Below are 14,732 nucleotides of genomic sequence, written 5' to 3' on the forward strand. Positions count from 1 at the left end.
GGGACACTGTTGCTCTTGGGGTATCGGCGAGGACCATTCGCAACCGTCTCCATGCAGCTGGGCTACGGTCCCGCACACCGTTAGGCCGTCTTCCGCTCACGCCCCAACATCGTGCAGCCCGCCTCCAGTGGTGTTGCGACAGGCGTGAATGGAGGGACGAATGGAGACGTGTCGTCTTCAGCGATGAGAGTCGCTTCTGCCTTGGTGCCAATGATGGTCGTATGCGTGTTTGGCGCCGTGCAGGTGAGCGCCACAATCAGGACTGCATACGACCGAGGCACACAGGGCCAACACCCGGCATCATGGTGTGGGGAGCGATCTCCTACACTGGCCGTACACCACTGGTGATCGTCGAGGGGACACTGAATAGTGCACGGTACATCCAAACCGTCATCGAACCCATCGTTCTACCATTCCTAGACCGGCAAGGGAACTTGCTGATCCAACAGGACAATGCACGTCCGCATGTATCCCGTGCCACCCAACGTGCTCTAGAAGGTGTAAGTCAACTACCCTGGCCAGCAAGATCTCCGGATCTGTCCCCCATTGAGCATGTTTGGGACTGGATGAAGCGTCGTCTCACGCGGTCTGCACGTCCAGCACGAACGCTGGTCCAACTGAGGCGCCAGGTGGAAATGGCATGGCAAGCCGTTCCACAGGACTACATCCAGCATCTCTACGATCGTCTCCATGGGAGAATAGCAGCCTGCATTGCTGCGAAAGGTGGATATACACTGTACTAGTGCCGACATTGTGCATGCTCTGTTGCCTGTGTCTATGTGCCTGTGGTTCTGTCAGTGTGATCATGTGATGTATCTGACCCCAGGAATGTGTCAATAAAGTTTCCCCTTCCTGGGACAATGAATTCACGGTGTTCTTATTTCAATTTCCAGGAGTGTACATCTGACTGGATCACTGGAAATCGTTTGTCAAAACCAAAGGCTGTGAATGGGCATGTTTATAAATAACTTTTCTGGTACTAGTCACGATTTTCATTTATTTACATTTTGCAAAATGCATTTCGAGATATGATTCCCACTTTCAAGTCCGTTTTTCTCTGTGTAGCTTACGATTCCACTTTTCCTAATGTTTCTGATGTATGAGGTTCTGCATTATTCAACTGACTTTACTGCAACATACAAAAAATTCAAAATTCTTTACTGCAATATACAAAAATGCACAATTATAAGTGTCTGGGTGTTGAATTTGGGATACTCAAAATACTGGAAGTAATAGTATGCAACTTCAATCTAGTTGGATAATTATCAGAAGTGCTTTTCATGAATTGTAAATATACTCATATTGCAATCGTTAAAATTAGAAATACAATGGAGTACTTGCAAATAAAAAGGCTGTACTGTGCAACAATACCAGACTGATCAGTGGGGTGAATTCTGTAAGATCATTTTAGTCAGAATGATTAGACTTGGTGACAGCAGTTGGATATTTTCAGAGTAGTGATGTGGTAATGTGCAGGTAATAATGGGGAACTTACATACGGATCTTTTCCATCAGAAATCATTTTTATCATTATTTACTTGTGTGTTAAGAAATTTTTCATTTACAAAAATTAATACTATTTGAAATGTAAGATTTTACATGCTACGTCATTCAGCTTCTGTCTTTCTTCTTCAAGCTTTGCTTTCAGTGCTTCTGCCTCTTTCGTTAAAGACTCTATAGTTTCTACTGGACTGCTGACTTTTAAGTCTGCATCAGAAGCCATTTTTCCTGAAAAGAAAACAAAAGACTTATTATTTGTCGAAAGTTTCTGGAAATGGGTAACTTACTTGAGAGAACAAGTAGGTACACGACTGTGAGACACACACACACACACACACACACACACACACACACACACACACCATCACTGTACAATACAATAAATGTGAGTAGAAGAGAAAGTATGCTGACTCCCCACGTGTTAGCAAGCTAGCATATGATGGGTGGCACGCCAGCGAACTACGAGCAGCACTGTCATTCGAGACTTGACACAGTTCATTGCTGTATAGGATTGTGTATTTTATTGGTTTGTTTATGGTGTTGTGTGGGAAATGCTGAAGAGTTGCAGTCTGCTGTTATAAAGTGGTGTTCGGGCTTTTAGTCACTTAAATGAGAAGAGGAGGGAAAAAAGTTCACATGTTAGTCCCAGCAAACAGATCAGGTTAAAGAGAAAGTAAAGGCAAATATGTTTCAGATATCTAAAAAAATGGAGAATAATTTTTAAAATCACTGAGAGCAGTTCCTCCAAAATACAGAGACCTGACTCAAAATCGGCTAGTGTGTGGCTCATGTTTCTTTATAAAATTTTATTGTTGGCACCACACAAGGTGAAATTAGAGGACAAAAAGACTGTCTCTAAAAGCTGGATCTGTTTCCCCCATTATTTCCTTTGACCGTAACATCTATTTCAAATATTACACAAAAGAAAATGGAAGTAAAACACTCACAAAGAAAAGTTGTAGTCCAGAATACTGTAAACCAGAAAAAGTTGTGGTATGTGCCGCTGTTTCTTCAATTGATGAAAATATCCAGAATTAATCAATGCCAAATGCAGTAGTAGTTCCAGTAAAAAGAACACAGAAGTGTAAGAAACTGGAAATTGAGTGATTAGGTAATAAACTGAGAATGCCAAAATAAACCTACTGTGAAAGCAGCCCGCAGATTAAGGGAGTAAGACAACTCAATGAGAACTTCTAAAATCTATATCATCCTAAACTCAGTAAGAATCATAGTTGACACAATATGAAGGAAATGGTAACTGATAAATACACTGATAAGCCAAAACATTATGACCACTGCCCACTGCAACACTGGATGCTGCCTGTTAGTGTTACGGGCACGTCACACCATAACAAAAGTACGTAAGTGGGGCAGACATGGACACAATATCACATTAGCAAAAAAGGGGGATGCAAATGGGGAAATCCATTGAAATAAGTGACTCTGACAAAGGGAACTTCATTATTATGCAGAGCCTGTGAACGATTATCTCAAAAACGGTGAAGCTGACAGAAAGTTCATGTGCTACTGTACTGCTGTGAGTATCTACGGAAAGATGTAGGACAGTGAAACTTCCACTAGGTGCTAAATGGTTTGAAGTCTATGACTCTTCACAGAATATGGGGTTCAGAGGCTTGTCTGCTCTGTAAAGTAGGATAGATGGTGATCTGTGGCATTTCTCCCAAAAGAGCACAATGCTAGTGCACACTCAACTGATTGAGATCACACCGTTCATCATACATTGTACATTGTTGAACATGGAGCATCTCAGCAGGCCACCCCTACATGTTCACACGATGACCCAATGACACTGTCAATTATGATTGCAGTGGGCACAGGATCATCAGGATTTGAATGTCGATCAATGGAAATGTGTCAGACATTTGGGTGAATCACATTCTTTCTACACTAGGTTGATGGTCGTCTCCACAAACACTGTCACTGAGGTGAACAGCAGCTCGAAATGTGGAGTGCGCCACAGAGACAGACTGGTGGGAGCAGTATTACGCTATGGGAGACATTCTCCTGCACTTGCATGGGAACGTGGTAGTAATCTAAGACATGCTGACTGCTGCGAACCACCTGCTTCCCTTTATACTTGATTTCTTTCCCAATGGCAGTGTCATCTTTCAGCAGTGTAACTTTCCATGTCTCAGAACCAGATCCGTGCAACAGTAGTTTGAGGAGCATTATAGTGTAGTCACCAAATTCTCCTGATGTAAATCCTATGGAACCCATCTGGGTCACATCGAGTGTCATCAAATCGTGTGCATATCAGCAGTCTGTTATTTACACAAATTAAATGACCTGTGCACATACATCTAATGCCACATACCTACACAAACCTACCAACAAAGTGTTGGAACTCTGATACACAGAATCAGTGATGTATTTCATTCCGAAGATGGACAAACAAGCTAATAAGCAGGTGGTCATAATGTTTGGGCTCATCAGTGTAATAGAAGACTACAATATGATAATTGTGTTTTTGACTCAGAATCTTATTAAATGGTATTAAATAGACATATGTAATTAATACACATTCTGTGCAAGCAATTGGGAATTATTACAAGATGAAAATAAACACATAGGTGTGCTGATTTTTCACAAAAATAAGTTCCAAGAAAACCTGCAATTCAGTTACACTTAGCTGAAACTTGATGATTCTGTTAATTTAGGGAAATATACTCCAGAAAACTGTAAGAGTAAACTTCCAAATCATGCTCTTCTGCTCCATATCACGATTCAACTTCCACAGTGTATGCAAGTCACAATGTAGCTTCTGGTGATGTCATGTTGCAGATACTGATTCAAGTGATTATCCAGCTCGAGCAAGCCAGAACAAGAATTATTGCATCCACTTCTGATGACAGTCAACCAAATAAAAAGGTCTGGTGGTATCTACGAATCGGTGGCATAAAAAGCAACATGTTCTCTATTGAATCCAATTGACGAAATCAGAAGAATATGGACATTTTCAGACAACACTCATGTAATAAAATGTGAAAGAAATAATTTTTGTGATTTTATAATTGTATTTCTTAATGCCGAGTGTGTCACTCATAACTTTTATCAATGAACTGATCACCAGGATAATTGCCCTGAATTCATGAAACTGAAAACTTGTCACAAATTAACTTGATTTCAGTTGGATCTGATGACATGTCAATGAAAGAAAGTTAAGATTAGCTCTGCATTGTCTAGTAACTCAGTAGCCAACAACACAACATCCTTGAGTGGAAAATATGCTACAAGATTACATAGTAATGAGTCAACAAAACCTAAAAAAATGTTGAAGTCTGCCGGGAAACTAATCTAAACTAGCGGGCATTTGATGTTCACTGAGGTATGTTAATGAAACCCACAAATTTTTCAATTCATTACATAAGATACTGTCCGTGAACCATGTTCATGTGTTGCGACTGCCACAATAAGATGTTATCCTTGGGTCACAAGCTTGGCAACTGACGCCGCGCCACAGAGCTGGTTAACTAGGAGAGTCGGCACACACTCTTCTACTTGCTATGATACAATGGGAAATCTCAAGTCTGTTATCAGACGTTACCTACTTTTCTGCCTTCCATAGATTATGGTATAGAAGACTTAATACATTGTTCTACTTTAATGAATCACTCAAAAAACTAAAGAAGAGGAAGGAAAATACTGAGTGCATTAGTTAGCAAAAAAGGAATAAATCCTTACTTTGAGAGATAACAATGTTTTCATAATACGTTCAAGTGAAATACTAATAATTATTTCATACTATGTGCCTCTGACTGGGTTTGTCTTCAGTCCAAAGACTGATGCAGTTCTCCAAACTGGTCTATTCTGTACAAGTCTCATCATGTTTGCATAACTCTCACAAACGAAATGCATTTGAATCTTCTCACTATATTTATGCCTAGGTCTCCCTCTACAAGTCTTATCCTCCACAATTCCCTCCACTACCAAACTGAATATTTCTTGCTGCCTTATGATGAGTCCTACCAACCTAACCTAACCTAACCTAACCTCTTTTAGTCAAGCTGTGCTACAAATTTCTATTTTCCCCCTCATTTCAATTCAGTACTTCCTTATTAGTAGGGACAAGGAAATGCTGTATCTATTTTTGGCAACACTCAAATCTATTTCTTTGTTTGTAAATGGTCAGATGTACAAATTTAAAAGACTGTCATGCTATGTCCATGAAAATGAAGCCTTAGTGCTTTGAAACTGACTTTTTAAAAAAAGTATGATTTGCGAGCTTTGTGTGTGGAATGTTTGTCTTTACAAAAAAATCACTTTCTTTTCCCAAATTGTCTTTGCTCGTTTTATTCTTTGGTTCTACTTATGCTTTCAACAAATGATTGTTTCTGATGAGAAACAGCTGCATATCTCCACCGGTGAGCATAGTGCTTCTTTAAGGTGTTTCTTTACATTATTCTTCTTTTCCTACCCAATTCAATACATACAAAATAAGCAGAATATCAATTTCAAACTTTCATGGGCATTAATAGCTGTGTGGACCACGCTTGATAACACTACAGATAGAACCGACAAGGCATATTTACCATAGACATAGAAACAAAAATAACTATTCGCACGTTAGGCAAATAATTTCAGTATGGTCGAAATACGTTGTCAGGTTTCGTTTTCCGGTCACTATAGTGCAGTGTGTATACACCATATACTGACAGTTGGATGCCAATATAAACAAACTATAACCATTAGCAAAAGAGAGGAGTGGTGTGGCGAAAGCAGCCCTGCCTCCCTTTTGCAGGGCTGCCAGCCTACAACCTTGTTCTGCGAAAACAGAACTGACACATGGTTACAGGGATCACTGATTCCTTCTGGCTTGTGAGGGTCGTAATCAAGCTACATGATACAGGATTAGTCTCTTCACTCAATACAAAGTAAGAAAACAAAACAATGAGCAATGCATAACACATAGCATTCAGTAATGGTTATAGCGCAATTGCTTCCTGATGGCCGTGTCGTATACGAGTTAGTTCAGACCCAACCTCTAACAGTACTTAAGGCAACTATAGTTTAAAACATCCGCTGCACAAAATGGCCACGTTAAATGTGTCCACACTATACCAGCTTTTGGACTTTGTCTAACAGAGAAAAGCAAGCATTTCTTTGTTCTAAGATGCCCATGTACTTTGTCATATTATATGGCTTGTACTTTACGCAGAACATTCAACTGCACACAATTGGAAGGCAACAGAGCATCAAGTGTATAGATAAGTCTCTGCATGCATGCACTATTTATTTTGCAAACACATTCTTATGCATATTATCTTTCCAAACTGGACTCCACCAGATGGTTTGCAGTACCAGTAACAAAAACTTTGTTAAATTTTCAATATTTATATGCAGAAACTAAAGCTAAGTCAAACTATGTCTAGTAAAGTAGTTGATCTGGGTATAATTTGCTATTAAATAGCATCTCTTATGTAATTTTATGTTTTCACAATTTAGCACAGAATTTGCATTATTGCAAACAGCGAATTTTTCAGGTGCTTATTAATTATTCAATGCAGCCATCTAGTCTCCAAATATTCTTTTTTAGCACCACATTTCAAAGATTTTGATTCTTTTACTATCTGAATTGTTAGTACTATCCGAACTGCTTATACTTTCAGAAAGGCCTTCCTGACACTTACGTCTATACATAATATTAATAAATATATCTGCTTCAGAAACATTTTCTTGCCATTGCCAGTCTACATTTTATATCCTCCCTCCTTCAAGCATTGTCAGTTATTTTGCTTCCCAATTAGCAAAACTCATATATTGCTTTAAGTGTCTCATTTCCTAATATAATTCCCTCAGTGTCACCTGATTTAATTCAACTAAATGCCATTATCTGCATTTTGCTTTTGTTGATGTTCATCTTATATCCTCTTTTCAAGATACTGTCCATTCCGTTCAACTGCTCTTCCAAGTCCTTTTCTGTCTCCGACAGAATTACTATGTCATCGGCAAACCTCAAAGTTTTTATTTCTTCTCCCTGGAGTTTTAATTCCTACTTCAAATTTTTCTTTTGTTTCCTATATTCACTTCAAAACTATTGCCGAGACATACAGGTTCTATGTGACAAAAAAATAAAAAATAAATAAATAAATAAAATAAAAAAAAAATAAAAAAATAAAATTCAAATGGTTGACAGTCGAGTTGAAGTTCTTCAATGACTTCTGTATAGTGCAGAAGCTTGATATTCACAAAGCAGACCTCTATGACAATTAACACAGCTTACTGAGTTGACGTTGTGAGACGACTTAATGTGTAAGCTTTTTTTTCCAAATTTTGTTAAAAAATTGCTTGTAGCAATTTGCAGCTGGATTCGATATTATGTTGCTGCATAAGTTTACAGCATTTTTCTTTTGCATGTTCCTAGTTGCTACGGATTTATTTATCGATTATTTTTTTTTAGTTCACAGTTGCTATTTGAGTTTACATGTTACCATTTTCTCATTTGGAGATAGTGAGTGGAGTTGTGGACACTAGAAAATGGAGTGCCAAGTGGAGAAATCTGAACTTTTCTGACATATACAAATCAAAAAAAGTTTTGCATCACCCCGGTTCCAAGATCTCCTGAAGATAAACGTTGACTGTGGATATTGTATCATGGAAACAGTCCCTTTGACTGTCAGAGATGTCACTAAACCCACCCAAAGATGTAAACCACCAAGCATGAGCAGCACCTATTAGACAGAGGGGGTCCGACAGCCAATCAGTTCCAGTCATTTCACCAGAAAGGAGGTACACGATTCGTGTCGTCTGTAGTTCCACCATGCCTGGACAGTCAGTACCACGGTTTACGTTCAATAGAGGGGCGACAGCAGTGGAGGCAACCAGAAACATTCATTATATGCAGGGGGATAATGCCATTTGACAGAGCACAGCAAGAAAATGGATTTCACATTTTAAGTAGGACCATTTTGACATTAGCGACTCTCCACATTCACCAAGACCTTCAGGGTTTGCTGAAGATCGTTTTAAACACATTAATCCACAATGACCCATGTCAGTGTACTTGAAAACTGGCAAATGTGATGAATTGTGATCATTCCCCCATTGTGTAACATTTGCATGCAGTCAGGAAGATTCAAAAATCAGGTAAATGGGTACCACAGGCTCTAAGCCAAAATCACAAAGATCAGTAGATGGTCATATGTACATCTGTGCTTGCTCGTTATCAACTGGCTCATGAACAACACTGACCATTCCAATCCTGTATCATTAGTGGCAATGAGAAATGGTGTCTTTATGCTAATATAAGGAAAAGAAAGGAATGGCTTAGCCCATACAAAGCAGCAACTCCATTACAAAGACCTGCACATATCCACAAAAGGTAATGTTACATATCTAGTGGAACAAGGATGGTGTGGTGTACTATGAACTCCTTCCCCGAGGTCTAACTATCACTGCTGACATTTACTGTCAACAACTGAGATGTCTTGCAGACAGGAAGACTGCACGAAGTGATACTACTCCACAATAATGCCCGTCTGCAATCTGCTAGACTGACAAAACACACTATACAGAAGTTGGGTTTCAAAATCCATTCTGCACCCACCTTATACACTTTATCTTGCGCCCTCAGATCTTCACCTTTTCCTTTCTCTATCAAACAACCTTCAAGGAACTCCTTTCCAAATGCAAATGTGCTCCGAACAAAGCTCGGTGAGTTCTTCGCCTCAAAACCAAGTGATTTCTACAGTCACAAATAAAAAATCTATACCAATGTTGGAAGGTTGTTGTAAATAGTGAAGGAGAACATATTATTGATAACAAAAGTGACCAACATCTCAGTTATCTGTACCTTATAAAAAAATGCTACGAACTTCTGCACCAACCCAATAAAACGGTCAATAATAACCTAAAGTGCACTGTTTTGTACCTTGATTAGAACTGAGAACTCACACCACCATTGCACCGAAAGATATGTGTGGAAGAACTGAAGTAATGACACGCTGCTGGGAGTATGTCTCTCTCATCACAATATTGCTCACTGAGCCTCATAATGCAATGTTAAAGATAAGAACGGCTATTACTTATGTGAAGTGCATCATTCCTGGAGTCCGTAAGTTAAATTTGCTGTCTCAATGTCTCATCTTACATGATTATATAGCGTAAGTCATAGAAACAGAAAGACAATTCAAAGTGAATTTAGTGGAATGATTCAGGACCACATGCAGAAAAAGTGCACTATGGTAGAGTTGTCAAATATTTGTGACAATGTTGCAAATTCTTAGATGTGCTAGGAACAGCTATATAGTGAAATGCTCATTTTATACTGGCAATAAGAGGGGAGGTGTGGTGTGTTTGGATTTTGTGCAGTGTTCTTCCCAGCACTTTCTGACATTGTGTATTCCGCACAGCAGAACAACCAACATTTCATTCTTCCAGATGCACCGATCATGCGGATCAATACTGAACGGTGACAGGAAAGCTCTCATGAGTGAATGAACAACAACAACAACAACAACAACAACAATAATACTAATAATGACAATAACAATAATAATAGTAACAATAACACATTAATAATGATTGAAATTCACTACATTACAGAAGAATGTACACAGTTCAAAATAAAATTAGGCTGGTGATAGTTGGTTTTAAAGCAAAGATTTTCTTATTTTGTTACATAATTCTGTTCTGGGTAATCTCAGTGTGTGTGTGTGTGTGTGTGTGTGTGTGTGAGAGAGAGAGAGAGAGAGAGAGAGAGAGAGAGAGAGAAACGAAGTGATGCTTATCAGTACTTCAACTAGGTCTGAACCAACAACTACCTTTGCCTTAGATCACAAGACTATTACAGCACCACGGAGAAAACATGATGCTGTTTCGTTTAGCTCTCTGTCATCGCTCTGCTAGCAATTAATGTAGAAAGTTCGCAACTGAAATACGAAATTAAATTTATTATCTCAATCTCTGATAAATGCTATGACTATTGAGATTACTTCATCAGTACATAAATGAATATTAGCAGGATTACTTACAAGGGAACCTCCCCATTGCAACCCCCTCAGATTTAGTTATAAGTTGGCACAGTGGATAGGCCTTGAAAAACTGAACACAGATCTATCGAGAAAACAGGAAGAAGTTGTGTGTAACTATGAAAAAAATAAGGAAAATAAACAAACTGAGTAGTCCATGTGGAAGATAGGCAACATCAAAGAGAGTGCGAGATCAGGAATGCCGTGGTCCCGTGGTTAGCGTGAGCAGCTGTGGAATGAAAGGTCCTGGATTCAAGTCTGCCCTTGAGCGAAGAATTTAATTTTTATTTTCAGACAATTATTATCTGTCACCAGTGTCATATAGAATATATCAGACGTGTTTTCCTATGGAGGAATCGGTTGACCTATGACCTTGCAATCAAATGTTTTCGGTTCCCATTGGAGAGGCACGTCCTTTTGTCTACTAATCGCACCATTTTGCGGTGCGGTCGCAAAACCACAGACACTAAACTTACTACAGTGAACAGAGACGTCAATGAACGAACGGACAGATGATAACTTTGCGAAAATAAAGAAATTAAAATTATCACTCGAGGGAAGACTTGAACCAAGGACCTCTCGTTCTGCAGGTGCTCACGCTGACCACGGAGCTTCTAGGCTCACGCTCTCCTTGATGTTGCCTATCTTGCACATGGATACTCAGATTGTATATTTTGCTTATTTTTTTCATAGTTCCACACAACTTCTTCCTATTTTCTTGATGGATCTGTGTTCAGTTTTTCAAGGCCTATCCACTGTGCCAACTTATAACTAAATCTGAGGGGGGTGCGATGGGGAGGTTCCCTTGTTAGTATCAAACCTGAAAGTGAGTGAACAGTCATGAGATGTCAAACATTGCCGAGTCTCAACTGCAGTAGTAGTATGAAAACTTCTGGAAGGCTTACAATGTCTTCACTGCTATCCACAGCCTGCTCCAGGCAGTCCTCAGTGCAGCTGTATTACCAGACACCGATCTAGGGGACAGCTTCAAATTAACGGTAGATTACACAAGTGGCAGCTCATGCAAAATTATACGAATGTGCTACAATGTGGTGGCTTTCACTTACAATGGCAGTAATCATAACTGAGTTGAATATATTAATTTTATGTACATAAACTGAACTGTTTATATATAGACTGTGCCTCACAAAAAGATGTCTGCGTGTCATGCAGCAAGGCCTCTGGCTGCTGCCACCGCTGCCGTGCCCGATTCTCCGGCACCAATCTGTCTGTAGTCAGATGCGCGCGTACTTCCCCTTGGTTAAGCATAAAGAATATTGCCACTTGATTAACCTAATGTACAGCAGGTGCTCAAAATGTCCCTCTGGGTAAGAACAGTCTGACATCTCCTGAACACATTAACAAACACTCGACGAATTTTGGCTGCCAAAATCTGGGAAAATACTAGTCGAACCCCATCTTCCAACTCTTTGAGAATGTGGAGATTGGTTGCATACACCATGTCTTTTAAAATTCCCCAAAGATAAAAATCACATGAAGTTAGATCCGGAGAATGAAGAGGGCAGTAAACCATCATCATCAAAAACACTTTGTACTGCTATTATAAAAGTATTGGTGAGGCGTGATCTTCCATTGACCTGCATGAAATAACCATACATCTTTCCGTTACATTTTAGTTCTCGAGGGAGGGGGGGGGGGGGGAGGGCAGTCAGACACCTGTCAGATTGTATTGTTTCATGGGAAAAGATTGGTCCAGTAATTCGACTTGCACTAACTGCACACCACACTCCTGTTTTCGCATCATGCAGAGGTTGTTGATGTAATTCATGTGGATTTTCGGAGCTCCAACATAGATTGTTCTGAGAATTTATGTACCCTGACAAATGCAGCCATGCTGTCAGAAAAAGATCTCAGGATCAGCTTCCCCATCGTGTACAGACTGTAACAGCCAGTTGCAATAACGGCGTCGAGCAACAGTAACCAAATTCCTCAGCCGATGGACTACCGTTCTTTTCTATGGTTTCAATTTCAGTTTGTGCACAGTTCTCTGAGCAGATGCTCTTGACCTACCATTCTGAAGTGCCAAAAAGTGCAAGGATTTTCTCGGACTTCTTTCCAAGGCCTTCCCGATCTCAACTAATTTATTTTTGGTTAAAACACTAGGTTCTCTAGGCCTTCGTTTGTGTAACACACATCCAGTCTTTTAAAATTTTTTCGCTAATCTGTGTTTCATCAAATCATTGGGAACATGTATAATGGGTAATTTTTGTTTGAATTCAATGTAACGTTCCGGATACAATTCTGATTCTGCATAGTTCAACACAAGAAATACCCGTTGATCCTTTGTGTATACCATACCGAATGGAAACTCAACAGGAAACTCAAAACAAAACATCCCAACACTCAATCACAAAGTATGGAAGACACGCACACAGTTTTTCTGTCTGGGGACCAGGCCCAGCGACATATGAGCAGGAAAAGCCCAGACTCAGTGCAGTTACAACAGTGATTTCTAGCAACAATATTTGAAGAGATTAAACATCACAAAAAAATCAAAACACCTATACATTCAGTCGCACTGTGTAGGGAGCACATGAAAAGTATTGGTGTCCAGGAACAATGCATACTGACTACCGGCAGACACATCGGCAACAGCCAGCAGATGTGTCCCACAACCTGCAGACCCCTCCTGGGCACCTTTCCTGAGGCATCCTGTATTTAAAGTCAATAATGTATAGTTTTGAAATGTGGTGCTGTAGGAGAATACTGAAGATCAGTCAGTTTGAATACTGAATAGAAGTGGGAAGACAAGAAATTTGTGGCACAACTTAAGCAAAAGATAGGATCGGTTCATAGGGGACATTTTGAGACATCAGGGGATCACAAGTTTAGTATTAGAGGGGAGTGTGTGTGTGTGTGTGTGTGTGTGTGTGTGTGTTGTGGTGGTGGTGGGGGTGGAGGGGGGTGGGGGGTGGGTGTTGTAGAGGGAGACCAAGAGGTGAATACAGTAACCAGATTCAGAAAGACGTAGGTTACAGTAGTTATTCGGAATTATTCGCACAGGATAGAGTAGCATGGAGAGCTGCATCAAACTAGTCTTCAGAGTGAAGACCACAACAGCAACAACTCATAAATTAATACTGCAAGGAATAAAATAAAAAGACAAAAAATTGTTGGCATCTACAGGAATCCAACCCAGGTCTGCAAATTAACAGTCTATGCTTTAGACCACTCACTCAGGGTGAGTCCTGACAAAGGCACTTTAAAAATCCCTCATACCCTATGCTTGCATCATATGCTACAACAATTCGAAAGAAGCAGGCTGACTGCAGTACAATCTTACTGCCGCCAACTTACATTTCACGGAAAGACCACAAAGATAAGATACGAGAGATTAGGGCTCGTACAGAGGCATATAGCCATTTTTCCCTCGTTCTGTTTGGGAGTTGTGGTACGAGGTACCCTCCGCCACGCACCGTATGGTGGATTGCGGAGTATGTATGTAGATGTAGATGATACTGGCCTTTTGAATTTGGTAATCAGAGGATTGATAACCGGATGACCCACAGTCCAGCCATTCTGAAAACATGGGCTTTATTTTTCAATAAAATACCTTGCTACATTGGGTATCATTTCTGGCTAATCTTAGCTTCATCTCATCTCTTGATGACATAGTGAATCTCACTGTTGCCTGCCTCATTGATTTTGGAAAGTGTTAATTCATCTGGCAGTCACAACTTACTGCAGAAAGCCATTCATTGTTGTATAACTTCAAATTTTAAAAGTTGCTAATTGCTCCATACCGTGATTCAGAAATACAAACTATATGAAATTTGTAGATGATGATGATGATGATGATGATATTTGGTATGTGGGGCACTCAACTGCCTGGTTATCAGAGCCTGTACAAATTCCCAATCTTTTTACTGTCCAGTCTCGCCACTTCCCTCAATGATGAGGGCGGAGAAAATCCTTGAGCCCCAACCAAGAATCGAACCCTGGACCCTGTGATGATAAATTTTTAGAGAATAGTGTCTCGCACTAGACTGGATGTCCAGATCCAATCTCGCACAACAACAGATAGGAAAACGCATTCTTCTTGCCACCCGTGTAGTCAAGACTTTGCAGTGCTATAGCCACTGTTTGGCAACCCTGTTGTCATAACAGTGATTTGTGGGTGTGAGACTGATTGATCCAGCTAAATTTGGTTAACTTTTCCTTGCTATATTGATGAGATATTCTCAATAATTCCCACTTAAGATATAAAATTGAGTTAGTAAAGTA

The 14,732-nt window shown here is 39.9% G+C and overlaps 1 protein-coding gene across 3 annotated transcripts in view; it reads right to left on the reverse strand.

The window, feature by feature from the left end:
• The window catches only part of LOC126259405 (guanine nucleotide-binding protein subunit beta-5), a 179,679-nt gene that overhangs the window by 111,744 nt on the left and 53,203 nt on the right, over positions 1-14,732 (reverse strand). For all 3 annotated transcript variants that reach the window (XM_049956181.1, XM_049956180.1, XM_049956179.1), the window contains one exon: positions 1,600-1,728. In XM_049956181.1, the coding sequence (XP_049812138.1) occupies positions 1,600-1,723 (124 nt within the window). In that variant the 5' untranslated portion in view covers positions 1,724-1,728. The remainder of the gene's footprint in view (positions 1-1,599; positions 1,729-14,732) is intronic.

Source organism: Schistocerca nitens, chromosome 5 (genome assembly GCF_023898315.1).
Source record: "Schistocerca nitens isolate TAMUIC-IGC-003100 chromosome 5, iqSchNite1.1, whole genome shotgun sequence".
Lineage (NCBI taxonomy): Eukaryota > Metazoa > Arthropoda > Insecta > Orthoptera > Acrididae > Schistocerca > Schistocerca nitens.